The 26,399-nt window shown below is 44.0% G+C and overlaps 1 protein-coding gene across 1 annotated transcript; it reads right to left on the reverse strand.

Annotated features, from left to right (window-relative positions):
* Positions 1–19,276: 19,276 nt before the first annotated feature.
* Positions 19,277–20,569, reverse strand: LOC146036905 (uncharacterized). Its single transcript, XM_083160749.1, has one exon. The coding sequence runs from the start codon at positions 20,567–20,569 to the stop codon at positions 19,277–19,279; it is 1,293 nt and encodes a 430-aa protein (XP_083016875.1).
* Between the last annotated feature and the right edge of the window lie 5,830 nt (positions 20,570–26,399).

Raw genomic sequence — 26,399 nt, forward strand, 5'->3', positions numbered from 1 at the left:
CTAAGGTTGGAATGTAAGATATATATACTGTATATACAGATGTTCATTTGTCAACATTATTATTTAAGAAAAATAGTAATGTTGCTGTAGAAAGATTAACAAGCTAATCATTGGAGTCACCTGGATTAGGGCAGTATTCAATGTAAAATATCACCGTGTTTAGGATTCGCTGCACACTCGCTGGCTGCCACTCGCTCTCCCAGTATTCAATGTCGGAGGGGCTCGTTGCACACGCGCTGGCTGCCACTCGCTCGCCCAGTATTCAATGTCGGAGGGGCTCGTTGCCCCTCGCGGCGAATCTTAACCCCTGCAGCGGATGAGCGTCCACTGCAGGGAGCCGTGGGACGGTGGCAGGCAGGGAGATGGAAGTCTCCCTGCCTGCCCCAGAACGTATGTGGGGGGGAGGTGGGCTCCCCGGGAGTCAGGCAGCACAGGCTGCCCCCCGGGAGAGCCAACAGGGGACCGGGTATTCACTGTACCCGATCGTGCATATGTAATGATCGGGTGCAGTGAATATATGAATATCTAATGAGCGGCTCTGGGCTCCCGGCCCCCTGCTGGCTGCTCTGTGTAAAATAAAAAAAATAAAAATATATATATTTTAAAATTAAATATATATTCAGGTGCTATAAGCACATGAAAAAAATAGCATGCCCTTTCACAGAATAAAATTCCTGATTTTTTTACACCAAAATTAAAACAAAAAAACTTTTATTTTAAAAGTTCACATTCCACTTCTCCATGAAAAGATGGAGAATTGCTACACGGAGAGACACGGCGAAAATCACTTAGAAAGAAGGCGAGAAGTGCACGTTGAATAGGGTTGTTCGCTTTTTGAGACCAAAATTCTCCGTCCAAAGCGAGAAAAGCACAAACTCGCCATAAAACACGGCAAATTTTTCTCACTGAATACTGCCCTTTGAGTGCCAAGTGAATTTGTCAAAATTCATGTAAAATTGGCAAGCATTTTTATCCATCATAATGACCTGTAATATTTACCTTATATAGGAAATATAATCTTTTTTTAAATTTGAATTTATGTAACAAAAGTGAGGGACGCTGGCATTTTTCGCAGATATTTTGTACTGTATTTAGTAAGTTCACTATGAACACCTTCTGCATGGGCTCTAAAAACAACAGCAGAGAAGTGAGAGGTCTCCCAAAATACACAGCCATAGCTCACCTGGATAGGTGATCAGCTGACTCCAGGCATCAGCATTCCCAGTGTATTGCAAAGGAGCGCACCTCACCAGGGGAACAAGATGGCTGCTGGTAGTGGCGGATTCAGGGGGGGGGGAACCCAGGCACGTGCCCCCCTGTCATTTCATTTTGTAGCTGAGGACCAGGGCTTTCCAACGAGCCCAGCCCCGTGTCTCTAGCCCCCGGGAACCGGAGATATCGCCTGGCAAACCTGTAACGTTTTTTCCCCATAGGATAATATGGGACCCGTCAATTCCGACCCCCACCTGGTTCCGACGGCTTCCAGTTCCCGCCGTGGCATCACAGAAGCTTATGGTTGATCTCATTCAATTCCAAATCGCTGGGCATTCAATATGATACCAGGCTGGTCCATATCGGTCAATCGGTTCCAGAGATATTGCATGTAAACCGATTTTTTTATTTTTGAAATGTCATTTCATGGCTGTTCATGTTCTTTGAGGGCAGATTACTCTGGAACCAAACGTTCCAGTTTCACTGGACCAAAATCATTCAAAGCCCTCTCAAAAGTTCTTCAATATGATACTCATGTAAATGGGTCAGTTGCTTCCGAAGATATAGCCGGTTAAATGAGATAACTGGTTAAAAGGGGGGGGGGGGGGTGTTTCTCTCCCCCTCACACCAGAAAATGCAGGGACTAGGCTGGTGTAAAAGGGGCCAAACTGGGAATGCTTTTTTTGGTGTGAAAGGGGTATTATTTCAAATAGCCTGGACCTGCAGTGCTCTGAATACAGCCAGGCTCTGCCACTGTCAGTGGCTATCACTTGTGCCTGGCGGTGGCTGTGCCCCATTTACCGCGAGCATGTATTCCCCCTTGGCAATGAACATGTAATCCCACATGGCAACGAGCATGGAACCTCTGGCAATGAGCATGGAACCCTTGGCAATGAGCATGTAGATAAGCAGCACTTATGTAGCATAATTTTTAATAGGCATTATGGTGTTTGGCATAATACATAATGGACATAATGGCGTGTAACTTAACGTGTATTGGACATTATGGTGTAAATGTTTAATGCGCGCCTTTGGCGGACAATGTCCCTGTTTATAAAGCATATTGTGAATTTTGGCTTAATCTCTGTGGCATTATGTGAATTCTGGCTCAATCCATGTGGCATTATGTGAATTCTGGCTCAATCCATGTGGCATTATGTGAATTTTGGCTCAATCCGTGTGGCATTATGTGAATTTTGGCTCAATCCATGTGGCATTATGTGAATTTTGGCTCAATCCGTGTGTTATTATGTCAATTTTGGCTCGATCCATGTGGCATTATGTGAATTTTGATACAATCCATGTGGAATTATGTGAATTTAGTTTCATTCCATTTGGCATCATGTGTAAGGGGGAAGTATAAAGGGGTCTAGTATTTTGTTGCATAATGTGTAGAAGTTGTATATGGTGTTGTACACTACACTCAAGGACACTCCACTGTTGAGTGGCCACACCCCTTTTCCGGAGCGTGCCTTCGGCGCGCATACAACTACATCCTTCGCTTTTGTCACCATGGTGGGCCTGCGTACTTTAAATGCCAGCGCCTATTTTTAATCCCATTCCCACCCTCTCTCTGCTGCTCTCTTAGCATGTAAACTGGCACCACTAACACTGGCCCTCCCCCACCTAAACCCTCTTTTATCATGGTGCCCCCCCTGTCATTTTATCCTGGATCCGCCCCTGGCTGCTGGACTGCTGCTCCTTTACATTAATAAGAAACAGTCAAATTCTGAATGTACGCAGTAGCGTAACTATAATTGCCCCCCCCCTGCCGGCAATTCCGGGCAATAGCCCCGCAGGCCCCCGGCGCTCACACTTAATCAGCGCCACCCCCGCGACCGCGGGGTCTGCAGGGCTATTGTTACGCCACTGAATGTATGGTTTACATGCACTAGATGTTTTGGTTTAACTGCACCATGGTAGCATCTTTTGTTTTTCGCTGTCTTGGTAGGAGCTGGACATGCTTCTTCTGATACCAATGCTGTAAGCAATATCCAGGAATTTACTACCTTAACTACCTATACTTCTTTAGTAGAGATAGCAGGCATTGTCCAACTATGTACTGGCCCTGGTTCTCACTTGCACACAAAAGCAAATGCCTGTCTGCGACTTTAGGCCACGTCCGAAAGGGGGTGTGACCTATGCAAATGAGGGCACAGCCTATGTAAACGTGGACACCGCTGAGCCACACCCCCGTTTTTCGCCCTCTTGATCTCTGAATAGACGCTGTGTGCATGCACACAGCGTCTATTACATTCAGGCTGGGGGGACTCCAAACTGCCCCCCACCGCAGGACACTGCTGGCCCCGCCGGGTGCAAGACCATCCCAAAAAAATGGGACGTGCCCGGGAAAAACAGGACAGTTGGGAGGTATGGATTTGGGTGAATTATTTTGTTTCTGTGCAGGGTAAGTATTGGCTGCTTAATTTTTACACTGCAAATTTGATTTCAGTTTAAACAACCACCCACCCACCCAAATCTAACTATGTCAATTTCTAAATAATGCAAGTATAACTTTTGGTGTTGACCTATTAACTGTCTAACTAGACATTGGGCGGGATTCCCTAAAATCCGCAGCCCTCTTCGCCCGGCATCGCATTTCTAATGACCGCATATTCTCTAAAATATGCGGTCATTAACGCAAGGGACAGCACTTGCGATAAGAGCTGTCCCTTGCGATGCGGTGCCGTTGCTGGACTTCCGGGTCTACAACTGTGTCTCCACCCCTCCCCATAACTGTGTTTTTGTCCCAATGCCCACAACTGTGTCTGTGCCCCCTCCCCACCACTGTGTCTCTTCCTTACTCCCCATAGCTGTGCCCATCCCCTCTACCCATAACTGTGTCTCTTCCTTACTCCCCATAACTGTGCCTCTGACCCCCTTCTCCACAACTGTGTCTCTTCCCTATTCCCAATAACTGTGTTTTTGTCTCCTGCCAACAACTGTCTCTGCTTCCTCTTCACAACCATGTCTCTCCCCCCTCACCATAACAGTGTCTCTCCCCCCTCCCTACAACTGTGTCTCCCCCCCCCACAATTGTGTCTCTCCCCCTCCCCACAAATGTGTCTCTGCCCCCCCACAGCTGTGTCTCTCCCCCTTCCCATAACATTGTCTTTGCTACCATCCAACATCTGCCTCTGTTACTTATTTATAAATGTCTCTCCCCCCTCCCCACAAGTGTGTCTCTGCTCCCATATCTGTGTCTCTGCCCCCTCCCCACAACTTTGCCACCCTCACCACACATACAACCATGTGTCTACCCCCCTCATCATAACTGTGTCTCCCCCCCTCCCCACAACTGCATTTCTGCCTCCACCATCTTTGATTAGAGAAGAAAGTTGTAAATTATAAAGTATTATGCTGAAGTCTCATTAACAGCAGATGATGCAGAAAGGATTAGAAGAATATTATTTATTTGTGATAACCCCAATCTCCTCATGGAATGCAATAAATTGCTAGGCTGGAGCACTGCTGGATACTGCTGCTGTTTTCTGGCAGCACTGACTGTTTCCTCCACTATCAGTGCTCCCTCCCTCCTCCCATTCCTTACAGTGATCTGGCATTAGGGACCATACAATTTTCTATATAGAGGGAGAGGGAAACGGTCATTTGGTCTACAGCAAGTTGGTCGACAGTCATAAGGTCAACACCATTAGGTCAACATGCTGAAAGGTGGACATGGGTCTAGGTCAACACAAGCATTAGGTTGACATGGACAAGGTTGACAGTCAAAAGGTCGACATGGGGTTTTTCACAGTTTTTTTACCCGAATGTCGACACAGTCGACATGGGCACTGAAATGTAGCGCCGCGTCCCCTCGCATATGCATCTAACATCGCAGTGCGGTGACAGAGGCCCCCGCGATACATGTGAGGTGGTGTGCGGTGGGTCTCCATCACCTCCCTGGGCGCCTTCTCCTCCCCTCACGCTGGGAAGCCTAAACAGGCTGTCCCCGGCGCCTCCTCCTCCCCCCTGCAGCCGGAAGGACGTCCGTCTGCGTTGCTTTGGGGAGGAGGAGTTTACCTTCCAGGTCCAGGCTTCCTGGAGGAAGGTAAGCCAGGGGGAGGGGAGGAGGCATCTGCGGCGGGGGGTCAGCAGGCGGCGATAGAGACCCATAGGCTTCTGAAGGTGACGATACCCTTGCCACCAAAGACGGGGCGGCCAGGTGTTAGCACACTGTGGTTTTACCACAGTTTCTCCTAAGTACATCCTGCCCTGAGTGAGAATGGCCCCTACTGTATGAGCTGTGGCTCCTTCTTCCTCTACTAAGGATGGCCATTGGTATGGCAACCATCAATGATAATTGTGGCATAAACCATCGATGGTCAGTAACTAAGAGGCAAGACATCCCATTCCTGGCTCTTATACACAGTGTAGAGACAGGGAGGCCTGAAAAAGACAGAGGAGGGCAGGAAGGGGATGGAATCAGGAATAAAGCTACCATCGATGGCAATAAACCATCTGGTTTGCTGTCATTGATGTTACAAGTATAAAACATCAGTCATAAACTATACATGAAGTTGAAACATCGATGGTTTATGGCTAACCCTAATACCGACTACCAGACTCAGGAGGCAGAAGCAAAGGGCTGGACACAATTGCTTTGAGGGGCCATATCTAGGTTGCGTGACATATGTTGCCCACCCAAACTCTAACTTGTATCTGCCAGGAATTGCCCCCGGATAGGTGGAGCTCTGTCTGTTCTGCATCAGAGAGCAGCATAAGGTGCAGAGAGGTGATGTATCAACTCTTGGATGAGGTTTAGAAGTTGCCCATAGTAACAGATTAGTTTCTGTCATTTTATAGACTGTGCTAGATAAACATAGCTAGGAAAAGGTTGGTTGCTATGAACTTCTCCACTTGACCTTTCTCTAAAGTTTTATACGTATCCCCACATTCACACAGATGATCTTCTAACTAGTGGCATAACTATGGATGGTTCATTGGATGCAACTGCTATGGAGCCCAGATGTTTGGGAGTATCAAAGCCCAGCAGGTAATCCCGAAGCAATGTGACGGGATTAGGGTCCAGAAATGTATAATTTATTTCCTAGTAGGATAGCCGGGGGGAGGGGGAGAGACTCAAGGCGAAGCCTATGACGCTGAGCAGAAAACCGTGAAATCTTAGTAGGGCACTTAACCCCTCCCCTAAAACCAACATCTTTGCTGAATAACTGTGCTGCTACAACGGGATGGGATCGTTTGGTCTACAGCAAGTTGGTCAACACCTTTAGGTCAACATGGGGAAAGGTCAACATGGTTCTAGGTCGACATGGGTTTAGGTCAACAGGTTAATAGGTCAACACAAGCATTAGGTCGACGGTGTCTAGCTCGACAGTCATACGGTCGACATGGGGTTTTTCACTGTTTTTGACCCGAATGTAGACACAGTCAACATGGACACAGTTTACAGTGCACCGCATAGCTTGCTTCGCTAGCCATGCTGCACTTGACACACTATTTTATTCTCCCCCCATGCCCTAGTGGATGGTAGGGCATGATATACCGCCTGTCGGCACATGTCGGCTCAAAAAACACTGAAAAACCCCATGTCGACCTTTTGACTGTCAACCTAGACACTGTCGACCTAATGACCTGTCGACATAAACCCATGTTGACATATTCCCATGTCGACCTGACGGTGTTGACCTAATGACTGTCGACCAACTTGCTGTAGACCCGATGACCATAACCTGCTACAACTATCACCCCCCCATTCTTACACACAGACACACACACAAGCATGTTCCTATGCTCTCCCTACTACTGTTTAGTAGTAGTGCCCCTTTCACAGAATGCAACACAGTAGTAGTGCCCCTTACATAGTATGCCAAGACAGAGGTAGTAGTGTACCTTACACATAGGGCCATAGCATACCTCCCAGGATTGAGCCACCGGAAGGAGGGACACTCCAGCACGTGCCCGGCATTTTGGAGGTGTGGCCTCATGGTAAGGGGGTGTGGTGTATTGCCATGAGGCCACACACCCCATTTTCGCCACTGTGGGGGCATGGCTAGCGGCTCTGGGAGCTCTGGGTGCAGGAATAGACGCTATGCACATGCGCACATCATCTATTCACAGGGGCCAGGGGGTGAACTCCCAACTGCCCTCCACGACACTGCCGGCCGCGGGAACGTCCCAAAAAAATGGGATGTTCCCGCAAAAAGCGGGACAGTTTGGAGATATGCCACAGGGTAGTAGTAGTGCACTTTATATATAATTCCACAGCCCCTTACACATATTGCTGCTTTGTTCAAAATGCTCTGGACCAGAAGAATTTTGGATACGGATTATTCCGTATTTTGGAATATTTTTATATCTGAATGAGGAATCTTAAGGTATCTTGCATTTATGTTGTACAAGCACATGAAATACACACAAATATATTTTATTTTTGCATGGAACAAGGTTTTAAAAAATGAAACAAAGTGTGTGTACTATCTCAGACACTGAATTTGAATGCCAAGAAATAATTTTCTTGCACGTATTTAGTAGAGATGTGCAGACACAGATTCCGGAGATCTGAGCCCCCACGGACGTCATCATTACGAGCCTGGTTCCGAGCAGCGCTCGGAGATTCCCGCCTGACTCGGGTCCGTCCGCGTGGTCAGAACGTCATCTCCCGGCGCCGGATTTCGCGAGGCTTTAAAAGCGGCTGCTGCGCCCGCCATCTTCACTCGAGTCTAGTAGTGGGTTGGGAGAGGGTGTGTTGGTGCTGCTGCTGGGGCTTAAACTTGAGCTTGACCTTGACCGCAATATTTTTTAATCGCTGGGGCTGTCTCTCAGTGCTGCTGTGTAGTCTAACTGTGTACTTGTAGTGCTACTGTCTCCTCTGTGCGGTCTACCTCTGGTGTGCTGTGCTGTAATTATTTTATTCGCTGGGCTGTCTCCCTCAGTGCTGCTGTGTACTCTGTTCTCCTCTCTGCTTAGGAGAACAGTCTAACTGTGTACCTGTAGTACTACTGTCGCCTCTGTGCTGGGGCCTTAATAATTAATTAATTATATATATAGTCCACTGGTGCTGCCTGCACTGAATCTGCCAGTATTATTTAGTTACTCAGTCCACTGTTGCCACTGGCAGTGCTACTGCCTACCTAGTGTACCTACCTAGTACATACTAGGCTGCTATATCTAATTTATTAAAAAATAATACTTGTGCTGCATGGGACTGTAAAAAATAATTCCATGCTCCTGGTGCACTGACGTGTGCCACTGAGTGCCACTGCCAAGCAGTACCTAATAATAAAATTAATTATTATAAATTCTGCTGGTGCACTGCATAAAGCTACTGGTGGTGTGTAATATAACTACCTTTTGTGGTGACCACTGGCTGTGCTACTGCCTGCCTGCCTACCTACCTAGTAGTTTATTTTCTCTACCTACTAGGCTGCTATATTATTAATACTTAATTAATTGAATTATATATAGTCCACTGGTGCTGCCTGCACTGAATACTGTGAATAGAGGTTGCCAGTATTATTTACTCAGTCCACTGTTGCCACTGGCAGTGTTACTGCCTAAGTGTACCTACCTAGTAGTACAACTACATACTAGGCTGCTATATGTAATTTAATTAAAAAATAATACTTGTGCTGCGTGGGACTGTAAAAAAAATAATGCTGCTGGTGCACTGACATGTGCAACTGAGTGCCACTGCCAAGCAGTACCTAATATAATAAAATTAATTATTATAAATTCTGCTGGTGCACATACTAGTATTGATGACGTATCTACCTGTCTGGTGCCTAGTACTGCTGTATCTACCTTCCTGGTGCCTAGTACTGCCGTATCTACCGCTGCAGTGCCACTCTTACATGAGCCACGTGTTTGTGCCACACACTTGTGCGGCTTAGCATAGTTATCCAGCTACCTCGGTGCAACCTTTTGCCCTAAAAACAATATTGTGAGGTGTGAGGTGTTCATAATAGACTGGAAATGAGTGGAAATTAATGTTATTGAGGTTAATATATCGTAGGAGCAAATAAAACCCCAAATTCTGCAATTTTAGCAGTTTTTATGCTTTTTTAACAAAAAAATCCAAACACAAAACACTTAGGAGGTGTTTTGCCAAAACCCATTAGAACCCAAAACCTGAAGGTAATCAGAACCCAAAACCCGAAAAGTGGCAGGTGCACATCCCTAGTATTTAGTGCCATTTATGTGTTATTTCCCCAGTAGTGCCAGTTACAGATGTAGCCAGTAGTGCCAGTTACATGTAATTTCCCCAGTAGTGCCAGTTACATGTAATTTCCCCAGTAGTGCCAGTTACATGTAATTTCCCCAGTAGTGCCAGTTACATGTTATTTCCCCAGTAGTGCCAGTTACATGTTATTTCCCCAGTAGTGCCAGTTACATGTTATTTCCCCAGTAGTGCCAGTTACATGTTATTTCCCTAGTAGTGCCAGTTACAGATGTAGCCAGTAGTGCCAGTTACATGTAATTTCCCCAGTAGTGCCAGTTACATGTTATTTCCCTAGTAGTGCCAGTTACATGTTATTTCCCCAGTAGTGCCAGTTACATGTTATTTCCCCTGTAGTGTCAGTTACATGTTATTTCCCTAGTAGTGCCAGTTATATGTTATTTCCCCAGTAGTGCCAGTTACATGTTATTTCCCCAGTAGTGGTTTTCAGAATAATTTGGATAATGGATATTTGGATAATGGATACTCCACCTTTATTACCGTACTGCTACTCTCTCCTTTCCTATTACCCTAAATTGGGAACAGATGACACAGTACACACGCTGCCATAAGACTGAAATGTATGAATCTGCTGCACACTGCCATTACCAATGCCTCCTTCTCAGATGCTGCTGCCGCAGTGTTTTCTGACACCTAGTTAGTTGCCGAGAGGTTAAAATGAAATTGTCATTCTGGTATGATAATTATTTTCTCATACTGCCAGCGACAGCAGATCACCATCTTATTAGCAGAGATTGAGAGAGTTCATTCTTGACAACAAACTGTTCTCGGTCATATTTAGTGAGTGCTTAACCGTCCCAATGCCAAATGTATGAGTCAGTGTATTAGTGTAGAAAACTAAAAATATACTCTGCGTGGGACTGTAAAAAAATAATGCTGCTGGTGCACTGACATGTGCAACTGAGTGCCACTGCCAAGCAGTACCTAATATAATAAAATTAATTATTATAAATTCTGCTGGTGCACATACTAGTATTGATGACGTATCTACCTGTCTGGTGCCTAGTACTGCTGTATCTACCTTCCTGGTGCCTAGTACTTCCGTATCTACCGCTGCAGTGCCACTCTTACATGAGCCACGTGTTTGTGCCACACACTTGTGCGGCTTAGCATAGTTATCCAGCTACCTCGGTGCAACCTTTTGCCCTAAAAACAATATTGTGAGGTGTTCATAATAGACTGGAAATGAATGTTATTGAGGTTAATATATCGTAGGAGCAAATAAAACCCCAAATTCTGCAATTTTAGCAGTTTTTATGCTTTTTTAACAAAAAAATCAGAACCCAAAACCCAAAAAATCCAAACACAAAACACTTAGGAAGTGTTTTGCCAAAACCCATTAGAACCCAAAACCTGAAGGTAATCAGAACCCAAAACCTGAAAAGTGGCAGGTGCACATCCCTAGTATTTAGTGCCATTTATGTGTTATTTCCCCAGTAGTGCCAGTTACAGATGTAGCCAGTAGTGCCAGTTACATGTAATTTCCCCAGTAGTGCCAGTTACATGTTATTTCCCCAGCAGTGCCAGTTACATGTTATTTCCCCAGCAGTGCCAGTTACATGTTATTTCCCCAGTAGTGCCAGTTACATGTTATTTCCCCAGTAGTGCTAGTTACATGTTATTTCCCCAGTAGTGCCAGTTACATGTTATTTCCCTAGTAGTGCCAGTTACATGTTATTTCCCCAGTAGTGCCAGTTACATGTTATTTCCCTAGTAGTGCCAGTTACATGTTATTTCCCCAGTAGTGCCAGTTACATGTTATTTCCCCAGTAGTGGTTTTCAGAATAATTTGGATAATGGATATTTGGATAATGGATACTCCACCTTTATTACCGTACTGCTACTCTCTCCTTTCCTATTACCCTAAATTGGGAACAGATGACACAGTACACACGCTGCCATAAGACTGAAATGTATGAATCTGCTGCACACTGCCATTACAAATGCCTCCTTCTCAGATGCTTATGCCGCAGTGTTTTCTGAAACCTAGTTAGTTGCCGAGAGGTTAAAATGAAATTGTCATTCTGGTATGATAATTATTTTCTCATACTGCCAGCGACAGCAGATCACCATCTTATTAGCAGAGATTGAGAGAGTTCATTCTTGACAACAACAAACTGTTCTCGGTCAAATTTAGTGAGTGCTTAACCGTCCCAATGCCAAATGTATGAGTCAGTGTATTACTGTAGAAAACTAAAAATATACTCTTGGGAGAAATAGTATTAATATTTCACAAACGTGCATCAGTCTTGTATGGAAAGAAAGAAAGAACGCATGATTACTAAAATATGGGTTCACATAGTGAGTTAGCAAAACATTACCGAGGGCTGTATTTGTTAGGACAAGACACAGTCATTTGGTGGGCAAATGTACTAATATTCATGGACTGGTCCTTCTTATGTCACATCACTACATAATGCAGCATTATTAAATTATAATAAGAATTTACAGACAAATGATATGCGGTGACAGGGCAGATTGGGATGTTGTGTTAAAGGTAATGTGGTTACTTTACAACTGGGTTCGGACGGCCACACAGCTACGACACATAAGCGGACAGGCGAACATTACCAGGGATCTTTCAGAAAAATATGGCATTATGTAGCACATAGGCCACAATGGCCTACTTTCTGCCATCTCATCTTGGATGTCTTCTCGCCAACTCAAACTCAATATTTCCAAAATGGAATTACTTATATTCCCACCAACCAAGAACAGTTACCATCCTGATATCTCCATAACTGTTGACAACTCAACGATCTTCCCTACCCCACAAGCTCGGTCCCTAGGGTTCATCCTGGACTCTGAACTGTCCTTTGTTCCCCACATTCAATCTGTCTCCAAATCATGTTACATGTATCTAAAAAACATATCCAAAATACGACCCTATCTCACACAAGACACTACCAAATCTCTTATCCATGCACTCAGTACATCCTGCATTGACTACTGCAATAGTCTCCTAACTGGTCTTCCCAAGAACAGACTCTCACCACTGCAATCCATTCTAAATGCTGCTGCTAGGCTGATCTTCCTTGCTCATCGTCTGCTGATCCACTCTGCCAGTTCCTCCATTGGTTACCTGTGTTTTACCGTATTCAATATAAAACCCTCCTACTAGCATATAAAGCTATTAACCATACTGCACCAGCTTATATCTCTTTACTTATCACAAAATATATCCCATCTCGACCACTCCGCTCTGCACAAGATCTGCGTCTCTCCTCTGCACGGATCACCAGCTCCCATTCACTATTACAGGACTTTCATCGGACTGCTCCCACCCTATGGAATGCCCTTCCACGCACAATAAGACTCTCCACTAACCTCCAAACTTTCAAGCGTTCCCTGAAAACTCACCTCTTCAGGCAAGCCTATCATATTTAAGTTCTACATGCATAACCCTCTGAGGCACTTATGTATTATATGGCTTCCCTTCTGGACTTGTAACTTGGTGGGACTGCTATACTATTACTGGTGCCTGTCCTTGTGTTTCCCTCCTATGTTCCTATAGATTGTAAGCTTGCAGCAGGGCCCTCCTACCTCCAAGTCTGTCTGTTGTTACCCAGTTTGTTTTATCTCTGTCTACCATTGTAAAGCGCAACGGAATCTGCTGCGCTATATAAGAAACTGTAAATAAATAATAAATAAATACTGTGTGGTCTGATAGTCAAACACACCAATCTTTCTCTAATGTTGCCAAAAAAAAAATTCAGACTATTTGCAGATGTGGACAGTAGACTATTATGCCATATAACCGCAAGGCAATGGCCCATGCACATATATAACTTAATCTGCACCCAAGCAATGGCACATCTACGTGTAAGTGATGAAGGAGGAGGCTTTGTGATTGGCAGCCACCAGCACTGGTTTTGCCTGTCACGTTGACCATAAATAATTTCAGTTTGTCCTGGACCACCAATCCAAGGCTCCATCTGGTGTTCTGAGGCACCTCAGGGTGCCACCGCACATAGGGCATTATTCCAGTTCACTCCTGATAAATTCCTTCTTACATGGACAAAACCATGTGCACTGCAGGGGGGTAAATGTAACATGTGCAGAGAGAATTACATTTGGGTGAGTTATTTTTCTTCTGTGCAGGGTAAATACGGACTGGTTTATTTTAGGGATGTGCACCGGCCACTTTTCGTGTTTTGGGTTTTGGGTTCTGATTACCTTCAGGTTTTGGGTTCTAATGGGTTTTGCCAAAATGTTTTGTTTTGTGTTTGGATTTTTGGGTTTTGGGTTCTGATTTTTCTTTTAAAAAAGCATAAAGGGCGAGATGTACTAAAGGGAAAATGCGGTAAAACCCCCGTTTTACCGCATTTTCCTATGTACTATTACCCGACCGCCACGTCATCGTAGTGTAGGGTATTGCCACCTTTGGGTGGCGATACCCTATAGAAGCCTATGGGCTTCTTTTCGCCGCCCGACGCCTCCGCAGTAAAACCCGCCGACCCCCCTCTCCCCCTCCCTCTGTTACCTGGTCCAGGTCCTCCTGGACCCGGAAGGTAACACCTTCCTCCCCCTAGTGACGCCGGCTGCAGTCCTTCCGGCTGCAGGGGGGAGGAGGAGGCGCCGGGGACAGCTTGCTTAGCTGTCCCCGGCGTGAGGGATGCAGGAGCCGGCTGGGAGGTGACGGAGACCCCCCACGCACCACATTCCACGTATCGCGGGGGGCCTCCGTCACCGCATCGCGATGCCAGCCGCATATGTTAGTACATATGCGGCGGCATTGTGGCGGGGGGGCCGCGAAGGGCGGCGATGTATTTTAATACATCCCGCCCAAAAACTGCTAAAATCGCAGAATTTTTGATTTTTTTTTTTGCTCCTACGCTATTATTCACCTCAATAGCATTCATCTCCACTCATTTCCAGTCTATTCTGAACACCTCACAATATTGTTTTTATGCCAAAAGGTTGCACGGAAATAGTTGGATAACTATGATAAGTGGCACAAGTGGGCGGCACAAACCCTAGACTGATACGGCACACTTAATAGCACCCCTGGATTTATATGGCACACTTAGCATCACCCCTGGACTGATACAGCACACTTAGCATCACCCCTGGACTAATACAGCACATTTGGCAGCACCCCATGAATTAGACGGCAGACTTGGCTTACCCAGGAATTATACGGAACAGATGGTGGCACCCCTAACCTGATACAGCACACATGATGGCACACATGGTATTATACGGCACAGATGGCGGAACCCCTGGACTGACACAGCACACATGGAATTATACAGCACACATAGTGACACTCCTGCAGTAAAAAGAGTTATTCTTTAAATAAAAAAATGGCAGATACGGCACACATGGCGGCAGGCATGGAATTATACGGCAGACTTAACAACACCCCATGAATTATACAGCATTCTTGGCTCACCCCTGGACTACAGCGCATTTAACAGCCCTTGCAAAAAAAAAAAAACACCTTATTTTTATTTTCATTGAAAAAAAAAAAAGGGCAGCTCCCCTGGTCTGATACGGGACACATGGGGGCACTCCTGGAATTATACGGCACACATGCGGGCACCCCATGACTGATACAGGACACATGGGGGCACCCATGGAATTATATGGCACACATGCGGGCACCCCTGGACTGATACGGGACACATGGAGGCACCCATAGAATTATACGGCACACATGTGGGCACCCCTGGACTGATACAGCACACATGTGGGCACCCCTGGACAAATACAGCACACATGTGAAACCCCTGGATGGATACAGTACACATACGGGCACCCCTGGACTGATACTGCAAACGTGGGCCAGTGTTCCCTCTAAGGTGTGCGCGCTTGCGCAAACAAACCTCGACGAGTGTGCGCACAGACATTACAACAGAGCGCACAAAGCAGCAGTGGTCCCTTTTTGCAGTTGTGGACTCAATTAATGTGTGTTTCACCCATTAACTACATTGTGTTCTGTGTTTTGAATGTTTAAATGTATAATATCATTTTGAAGTAAAGTTAACAGAAATTCTGAATGTCATTTTCCAGTTATATATATGTGACGCACAAAAATTTCAATTTCCTTCCAAAATTGCACAGCCAAAATCTTTAGCCGCACACAGCCTTCGTAAAATTAGAGGGAACATTGATGTGGGCACCCCTGGACAAATACAGCACACATGTGGGCACCCCTGGATGTATACAGTACACATGCGGGCACCCCTGGACAAATACAGCACACATGTGGGCACCCCTGGATGGATACAGTACACATGTGGGTACCCCTGGACTGATACAGCACACATGCGGGCACCCTGGGCACTGGCAGCAGTAATAAAAAAAAAATGTGCTTTGAATTTTTTTTTCAACTAAAATAATGCAGCCCCCTCTGTAGCACTAGCAGCCCCCCCCCCCCCCGCCCCCCCCAGCAGGTTTCCCCTTCACACCCCTCAGCAGACATCACGGACGCATCCATGCTGTCTGAAATCACCAGCCTGTTTGGAAATGCCGCTGACCGCCGGGAACTGCAGTATATATCCCCAGGTATCGCGAGAATCCGACGTGGGATGATGACGTTTTAGCCTCAATTTGGACTCGGAAAGATGGTGAGAACCAGCGAACTCCTCGGATCCGGCCTCAGATCAGGTAAGTTTGTGGGGGTTCGGATCTCTAGGATCTCTAGCCCTTGGACAGCGTGAGTATGACAGCAGGGCGCTCTGCCAGGCTGAGAGTGGCTAATCTTTCAGCCTGGCAGCGATGATGGATGATAGGCCATCCATCATCGCTACAGCTGCTGGTAAAACCAGCAGATGAACTATCTTGCTAGTTATGATGCAGGAGCGTGCATTATCTCTAGTGGGGCAGCGCTGGGCCATACACACGAGGCGATTTTCAGCTGAAAATCGTCACGTGTGTATGGGCCTTTAATAATAGCCTCAGCACACTTTCGGCAATCATTATATATACAGTAAAGATCGGTTCAAATTTCAAATCACTTTCATTCTAGATGGGGACGAAGCATAAAAATAGACGACTATCAAAATTAGATTGTTTCCATGGGAAATAGAACAATCTAAATTTAGAAATTCTCAATTATATAACATTAAATTAAAACCAAGTTGAACTACTAAACAACAAATTAGTTGTCTGCGTATCTGTACACTTTGTGCTGACAGACACTACTGTTTATTCTCACCAAGTTTTTTCATGAAAATAATTTGGGATATTTGCAGTTACTGGAACTTTGCATTGTTAGATCTGTTTAGCATCATTTAACAAATAGAATTAATGTAACAGTCTAAGGCAGGGCTGGGCAACACCGGCCCTCCAGATGTTGATGAACTACACATCCCAGCATGCCTTGCATCAGTTTCAGCATGGCCACATAGCAAAACTAATGCAAAGCATCCTGGGATGTGTAGTTCATTAACATCTAGAGGGCCGGTGTTGCCCAGACCTGGTCTAAAGGGTCGATCCTATTCTGTTCGGATGATTTGCGAGTGCGAATAATCATGGCACCGGGCGCACTTTAGGGCAGGCTGAAATTGCTTAAAAAGCACGCACCTCCATAGGGGTGCATGCAATTTTAAGAAAATTTGGGCTAGTGGAGGGGGCAAGATCGGCTTAATTTAAAGTGGAGTTTTCAGGGTTTAAATGTCTGAAAATGGCACCTCGAACCCTTTGGACCTAATAGGATCGACCCCAAAAAATCTACTTGCTTCTAGCAAAACAGTGTGTATTTGTGTGGTAGTAAATAGGGACTGTAAACTCCAAAAGCGTAGGGACTTATATATATATATATATATATATATATATATATATATATATATATATACAGAGAGAGAGAGAGAGAGAAAGAAAGAAAGAAAGTGTAGAGGTGCGCTGATGGCAGTTTCACCAAAACTGTATATATGCAAACATATAAAGCAATAAAAAGTATATAAAATATGTATTTCATACAGATGTACTGTGTGTCTCATCAGTCAGAGAGTGAATGACTGATGAGACACACAGTACTCTCCTTGAATTTAAATCTGGTGAAGACATCAGTCGGATAGTTCATATACCCATCCTGAATTTTTGATATCCTGCCAGCCTACATCCGTTTCTAGGGTGTTTGATCCAACTCTGGTACTTCTACCATTCGTGATAGAATACATGTTTTGATACCTTGTTACCCCTGAGGAAGTCCCTATGGGACGAAACGCGTAGGTTCTCTCGGAAGTGGTATCTCACATCAAATTTATGATGCGAACATCTGTATGAAATACATATTTTATATACTTTTTATTGTATGAAATAAAAACTTTTTATTGCTTTATATGTGTGCATATATACAGTTTTGATGAAACTGCCATCAGCGCACCTCTACACTTTCTTTCTCTCTCTATGTTTTCCCTATACCTCTATTAACAGCGAGGTATTTAGAGGTGCTGCTAACCCCAAAGTGCAGACAGGGTCACAAACCCCCCATCCATATATATATATAGATATATATATATCTATTTATATGTATCTATATATATATATATCTATCTATATATATATAGATATATATATATAGATATATATATATAGCAAAATACTCCTCACCTCTGAGGTGAAATACCGCCAGTGTCCACTCGAGGCCACTCGACGGACGAATTTACTTCTTAACAGAAAGTGAAATTAAAATGATCTGTTTACTTAAAAAATTCCTGGATATGTAAAGAGGGTGCTGTGAAGACAGAGATTGGAGGTAGGAGCAGAAAGAGACTAAGCCATAATTTTAAATTTTGGCTTTGAACTAGTGATTACATATTCTGTATATGGCAGTTTGGAAACAGTGGGGGTAATTCAGGTTGGTTTACATTTGGGGGGTCATTCTGATTGACTCGATAAGCTGCGAAGCTTGCAGCTTACCGAGTCCTTGTGAAGCTGCCCCTCGCAACCATGCAAGGTTATGTGTTATCCCCTCGCATGTGCCAGCAGCAGGAGTAATCATTTGATGATCGCTGACCATCGAATGATTTCCCCTGCCTTCACAAATATAAGTCAGTTGAGACTGACTTATATTTTCAGCCACGGGACCAAGACAGGGCATCATCAGCCCACCCGCATACCCATTTGAACACCCAGTATTTTCCTGGGGATGTCCATAAAACGCTGCGTGTTCCCATGGCCCAGCGCCGCCACTGCCAAAATCCCTCCTTTCCCTCTGTTAACTGCCTGGCAAGTGAGCAATTTGCCACTGCCATTCGCATTCTTGGTTTGCACATACACCAACCCTAATCAGGGCAGGGGCCTAATTCGGTTCACAGCGTGTGACCCAGAATCGGCCCTTGGTTTGCTAATGGACAAAACCATGTGCAGGTAGAACAATAGAAACACGTGCAGAGAGAGTTAGATTTGGATGAGTTATTTTGTTTAAGTGCAGGGTAAATACTGGATGCTTTATATTTAGACTGCATATAGATATCAGGTTGAACTACACACCCCACCCAAATCTAACTCTCTGCACATGTTACATCTGCCCCACCTGCAGAGCACATGTTTTTTCCATTAGCAAACCAAATGTGCTTTGCAAACCAACCTGAATCACCCCTAGTATTTGTTTTAGATTGCTACTCTTGTTGAATTAATACAAATACATTGTGATGTTCCAAAAAAACTGTGTTCAAAAATGTGTCTTGGGTAATGTTCAAATCCATTTTTCAGTTTAGATTGGCTACTATACTTTGTGAAACTATCCAATTTGCATATCTTTGCCGAAATAATGACAATTCCAGCGCATAACAAGACACACACAAATAGAGCGCATCCAACTGAATCTTTTAAGTCAGTTTTAAATCTTTCAACAACAAATTCACATGCAATGACAGGGGAATATACACTAGCATGACAAAATAACAACGTTAATCAGAAGATGAACATATCCTTGTAAGCAGCAAATAGCAGGACAATGCCCAAGTTTGCAGAAACCATGAACCCTGGGGACGAATCAATAGCATTTTCCATACATTTGTCCCCAGTCATTTTGTCTTGGAAGCAGACAACTCCCTTGTGTGTGAAGACTTCCGAGGTTGTCCTGTAAGACACAGCAAAGACACAGTTCAAGCCCTGGATTGACCCATCATAGGTTACCATCCAGTTTGCAATCCACGCCATACTGCAATCACAGCTCCAGGGGTTATATGAGAGGAAGACGCTTTTCAGTTTAGGCATATGAGAAAACAAGTAACTAGGGATAGAGGTCAAATTATTCTTGTTAAGATGCAGCAGCTGAAGCTGCTTAAGAGACGAGAATGCATTGAGTGTGATGTGCATTATCTGATTGTTATTAAGATGTAATTTTTTCAAATTAGCCAGTCTGTTAAATGAGCAGTTGATTTGGTCAATCTTGTTAGCTTCCAAGTAGATAATCCTGAGCTGATCCAATCCATTGAAAAGCTGATTAGGCAAATGCGATATAGCGTTATGTCCTAAATTTAGCACATTCAGTTTGCTTAGTTGGTTAAAGGCTTCATCCTGAATGGCCCAAATCCGGTTCCTTCGTAAATTGAGATCTTGCAAGGCTTGCTGATGTTGGAAGGAATGTTTCCCTATGGCTTCTATTTGATTATTTTCCATAGACAATCTGGTGACATTGCAGAGTTTCCTCAAAGCTTGTGGAATATAATGTAACTTATTGGAGGCTAAGTCCAGAACTTCCAAAGATGGCACGTGCGAGAATACAAGAGGGTGGATTTCAAAGATGTTGCAATGAGACAGATCCATAGAGAAGAGGGTTAAGAGGCCTCGGAACGTATGGGCATGGAGGTAGGTCAACCTTGGGTTCTTGCTGAGATTTAATTCTTTTAAGTTGTTAAGTGCAATGAAAGCACTCGGAAACAGGAACGTCAAGCTGTTCTGGTTCAGCCACAGGACTTGAAGGGTGGGAACATCTCGAAAAGTATTGAAAGGAAGAATCCGTATTTGGTTTCCTGCCAAGTTCAATAAGATAGTAGAACCAGGTAGATCTGGAGGAAGGCTTTTGATTCCAACTTTATCGCAGTAGACCTCATCTTCGGAAGTGCACTGGCACACAATAGGGCAGGTAGAGTTAATGATGTCACTGTTTACCTCAACAATACACACAAAGAGAATAACTGAGGTGACAGAAACTCTGCAACATAGAACACTGACTGCCATAGGACCATACGTCTTTAGCATAGTTGGGGTGTGGAATGTGATCTTTGTTATTTCGGCATATGTTCCTAAACAATCAGTAACCTCAGCCTACCAATCAGGTTTTTGGACATATGTAAGAGGATTACCTGTCAGAGTGTATCCCATTACATTTGCACGGATGGTGTAATGGTTAGCATTACTGCCTCACAGCACTGAGGTCATGGGTTCAAAACCCACCATGGCCCTAACTGTGCAGAGTTTGTATATTCTCCCTGTGTTTGTGTGGGTTTACTCTGGGTACTCCGGTTTCCTCCCACAGTCCAAAAATATACTGGTAGGTCAAATGCCTTCCAAAAAAAAGTAACCCTAGAATGTCTGTGTGTGGATGTACATATGGTAGGGAATATAGATTGTAAGCTCCACTGGGGATGGGACTGATGTGAATGTTCAACTATACTCTGTAAAGCGCTGCGGAATATGTGTGCGCTATATAAGAAACTGGTAATAAATAAATAATTTGTGGCACTGCAATAACAATACAGTGTGTTGTAGAGACTGAGTAGTGTACGTGCATTGTCTCCTGGAACATTAGTTTTCAAAAGGATATTGTATGACTTTTAGCAAGTTGTACAACTTTCTGTATATAGGGCAAGATGCACTATGGTATGTAAGAAAACTCGCACGCCTATGGGCTTCATACCATTATACGCCGCCCCGCACGGACCCCCACGACCCCTCCCCCTCCACTGTGTACGGGCAGCACATCACTGCTGTAGCTGGCGGAGGGGGAGCAGAAGTTACTGCAACCCGCCCATAGACATGTTGTAGTTTGCATACAGCTATTCCTTTTACACATATCCTGGTGTAACCCTTATTCCACTTTTTAATTATACAATGCTTCAGACTACAATTGGCATGTTACTGTACCTCTAGATTATAATAATAATTATTAATATTATCATTATTGTTTATTTATATGGTGCCACAAGGGTTCCACAGTGCCTAACAGAATATATAAATGACCAAAAAAAACAAGAACAGCAATTTAGGACAAGCACACAGTAAATAAAGATTGTTATATTGGGGGAAAGGACAATCAAATAATTATTATGGTGTAGAGACCTAGGCTTGGGTGCTGTTAAAAGCAGTATGGAGTAAGACATGGGTATGGGTCATAGGATCGATAAAATGAAGGTCGACATACATTAAGTCAACATGGACACCATATCTGGGTACCGCTGCGCTCGCCATCGGGACCACTATTCTTTCTATTCTCTATCCCTAGTGGATGGTAGGGTAGGAAAAACTCATGTCAACCTTCCCATTGTTGACCTAATGCTTGTGTTGACCTTCCAAAACTATCAACCTTGGGCCTGTCAACCTATATCATGTGTCAACCTAAGCCCTGTGGACCTTTAGTAGTCAACTGAATGTAAGTCCACCTTTATACTGTCGACCTATCGACCTTACCACATAAGAAATAAATTACTAAAAAAAGGAAGAATCACGAGGGGAGAGGGGCCCTGCTCGTGAGAGCTTACATTCTAAACACATTTATACAATTAAATAACATAAAACAGTGCAAGCTCCCTTTATATTTTTACAATTTACATTATATGCGGATCGCTAAACACCGCTGCTACACAGCATTAGAATACGGCAACAAATGCATTGCAAATATGTCTTACATAGAGCTAGTAAACTGCTATGTTCAATTCTATTTCATTATATAGTTTGGGTACTTATGTAATATCTGGACTCCCGTTTTTCTTATGAGACCGCGTCCCCTCGCGGGGCTCGTTGCGCTCACCACGCTTCGGGCGCGGTGGCTCGCTGCGCTCGCCACACTATATAAAATCAACTCCATGCGTAGTTGGATAGTAGGGGTATGAAAAAATGGGGTGCATTTAACATGGGAGTCCAGATAATACATAAGTACCATAGTTTGTCTAAAGTGTATTTAGAATTGAATGTGTCTTTCGGTGTATCACACAGATTTATTGCCATTCCAATACTCTTTATGGACAGCCTCAATATATATATATATATATATATATATATATATATATATATATATATATATATATATACAGTGGTCGAAGTGGAAATTTTGAAGTGGGGGTATGGAAATTTTGAAGTGGGGGTATGGAAAAGTAAAGAGTGAATATAGTGCGCACCTTCGGACACCCCCCTGTCCATCAACGTCCCCTGCCAGACTGCCCCGTTGTACAGGGGTATTACAAAAGCACAATATGTGCTGCTGAGTGATCAGAGAGCATCCTGAGGGGGAAAAAAAACTTTTTTTTTTTATCTTCAGATTAAAGTGGGGGTATGCCATACCCCCGTATACCGCCCCACTTCGACCACTGTATATATATATATATACAAATTCATCTTTAACACAAATATATTGCACAGAACCCCACAGTTTGTAAGTGAACTGAGAACACTGCTATACTGCAATCATTGTTGTCTGGAACATTACCTTGCGGTTGACATCAGTGCATGCCTTTAGGCTGAGGTGATATAATGTAGTGATCTAATCTTATCCTCAGGTCACACCAACCAAGTGCCCATTTGTGGACATCATGAATCGTTCCAGGAGCACGAGGGGAATTATTAGTGCACCAACAATCTGACCTGTGTGAAGATTCAGAAAATTTGCTCGCAAGGTGACTCATGGCCCGAGTGCAGGTGTGAGAAGCACTGAACTTAATACCTTCTCTTTATATAATAACAACAGATATTGGGGACATTTACTACGATGTGAATTATACTTCACATCGGATGTTGCTCTTGGCAACCAATCAGATCCTGTCTACTATGTTCTAGGAGGTGCTAAAAAAAAAGTAGATTCTGATTGGTTGCCCATAGGAACATCACATGTGAAGTCTAATTCCCATCTTAGTAAATTTCTCCCAGTGTATGCCAAGAGTAGATTTCTATGCTCCCTAATTCAGCAGAGAATTAGAAATAATTACATTTACTTACTGAAACCCACTATATCAAACACAAGACTTGTGTATGGTTTAAAGTAGAGATGAGCGGTTCGGATTCCCATGGAATTCGAACCGCTCCAAACACAGCCCGGCTCGAAGTCCGTGAGCCGCGCTCGCGAGTTTCCGGCTTTGTTCGGAAAACCGAGTGTGGCCAAGCGCAGTAATCTCATGTCGGATTCTCGCAAGACGCCGAGTCTTGTCCTGAGAATTCGGTGCCATTACACACATGCTTCCACAAGCTGTGCACAGCTCTGCAGTACAGGGGTCTGGGCGTGTTGTGCAGAGGGGTGCAGTGCAGTGCAGAGGGGTGTGATTGTTCTGCCTCCACGCAGTGTACAAGCCACGTCCATAAAAAAATACATTTTGCTTTTCTTTATTTTTTTTTGTGTGTACTGCATCCCAATAGTACACACCATAAGTTACGTGTGTGATTGTTCTTCCTCTATGCAGTTTTATATAAGCTGCACATTACAAAAAAATAACAATAACATTTGAAACAATTTTTCTCTTCTTTATTGTTTGTGTGTACTGCACCCATACTATACTGTCAGAAGTTCTGTGTGTGATTGTTTGGCCTCCATGCAGCATTATACAAGCTGCACATTACAAAAAAATAACAGTAAAAACAATTGATCTCTTTATTGTTTGTGTGTACTTCACCCATACTATACTGTCAGAAGTTCTGTGTGTGATTGTTCTGCCTCCACACAGTGTTATACAAGCTGTGCATAAAAATAAAAAAATAAACATTTATTTTCTTCTTCTTTATTGTTTGTGTGTACTGCACCCCCAATACACCATACTGATACGGTCAGAAGTTATGTGTGTGATTTTTCTGCCTCCACGCAGTCTTAGACAAGCTGTGCATAAAAAAATAATAAAGTACTGCACCCCAATAGAACATTCTGATACTGTCAGAAGTTCCATGTGTTAATGTAGACCTTGGCCTAAATTGAATGAAAACAACATTGTGAGCTGTAAAGTGGTTAAAATTGTCTGGAAAGGGCTGGAAATTAATGTTATTGAGGTTAATATTACTCATTTTTGAAAATAATCCAAATCTTCGGCCCCGGCGCTCATCTCTAGTTTAAAGGAAAGTCAGTGGCGGCTCCAGAGGGGGGGGCTGCAACATAGATAAAATTTCAAATAGTGAAGCCACACCTACTGCCAGTGAGTCAGTTTGGAAAGACAGTTGGTGGGGCTCCCCAATTTGAATTTTGAACTGTGCAGCAGCGTCTCCTCCCCGGAGAGGACAGTGTTTAGGTCAACACCAAAAGATTGACATGCACAATGTCTACACTGTAAGAAAAAAGTTGATGTGGAAGACATCGACCCCTGAGCACGTGGGCCCCCCCAAAAGTCTACAGCGTATCCTTGCATAGCTCACTCCTCTAGTCATGCTTCAGGCTAGGGGCATCAATCCTCTGCCGCTGCGCTACACTCACTTTACTGTTACCAATCATAGTCCACCTTGATGATAAAGTATGAAAAAAAAAGAAAGAAAAAGTGTAAAAAAACTCATGTCAACATTTTCATGTGTGCAGTCTGTGCATAGCCCAGGAACTACTCAGCGGGTGCGATAGAAGCAGTCAGAGAGGGGCCAAAGCTGGTGTCACATGCCTTCCCCTAAAACACCTTGGCATATCTGCATTTTCCCTGACACTCCCAGACTATGGGGTTTATTCTAGTTCATTCTTTCTGACAAAATCCTTCTTAGATGGACAAAACCATGTGCACTGCAGGGGGGCAGATGTAACATGTGCAGAGAGAATTAGATTTGGGTGAGTTATTTTGTTTCTGTGCAGGGAAAATACTGACTGCATGATTTTACACTTCAATATAGATCTCACTTTGAAGAAAAACCCCACCCAAATCTAATTCTCTCTGCACAAGTTACATCTGCCCCACCCGCAGTGCACATGGTTTTGTCCATCTAAGAAGGATTTTGTCAGAAAGAATGGACTAGAATAACCCCCTATGACCGGTTACCACCCCCAATCACCGACTTCCTGTAATTCAACTTGCGTACGGCACCAATAAAAAAGTTGCAAGATTTTATCGCTTCCCGTACGCATGTGCAGTCTATCGATAATCGCAGCCGTGCAATCAGGCCTGAATAATCCATTACATTTTGTTTGGAATTCTTCAAGTTTAGCAATCAATAAAAATAATTCCTTCTTAGAATCCCAGTTTTCATGAAAACAATGTACAACTAATGCAGACATGTCAGACAGCAATAAGACAAATGAATCATAGGTGCAAGATACTGAGGTAGAATGATAGCCTTTATTAATTTCAGCCACATTAATCCGCTGGCATGTTGGAGCTCATCGTACATACCACTTTAGAAAAGACATTCTGGGCGTAGTGTTGCTACTCCTCTGCTATCTTGTGATTGTGAAATAGGTTTGGCTAAACTATTAGACTTTCAAAATGTTCTAAACTCAAGGGTTGGCCACAAACACCCTGAGAGGAGTCAGCTGTAGAAAAAAATTACAACCGATACATAATACAAAGAATAACAGCAGAGAAGTAACACAATTTGGACCTTATTCCGGTCCGATCGCAAGGCAGTATGCGTTTGCACAGGGCCGATGTTTTTGCTTTGCGCATACGCATTTCTGGGTGCGTGCGTCCACGGCGAACAAAGCTGTCTCACAGCAGCCCTGCGCAGACTCTGGCTCTTACACATACAGTGTGCTGTGCTAACCAGATGGTATTGTATACGGTGCCGTGCATGATGGATGGAACAGTGACCGTTCTGGGGTAATTCAGACCTGACCGCAGGTCCATGAATTTGCAGGGGCTTGAGTGAAATCCTGCCTATCAAATGAATGTGCCCTCTGTGTGAAAAGATGTGTGAATAAGTCCAA

Source organism: Crinia signifera, chromosome 9 (genome assembly GCF_055691185.1).
Source record: "Crinia signifera chromosome 9, ASM5569118v1, whole genome shotgun sequence".
Classification (NCBI taxonomy): Eukaryota; Metazoa; Chordata; class Amphibia; order Anura; family Myobatrachidae; genus Crinia; species Crinia signifera.

Excerpts from the sequence above, each read along its gene's own strand:
- LOC146036905 (XM_083160749.1), bottom strand. The coding sequence starts at position 20,569 with ATGCTAAAGACGTATGGTCCTATGGCAGTCAGTGTTCTATGTTGCAGA.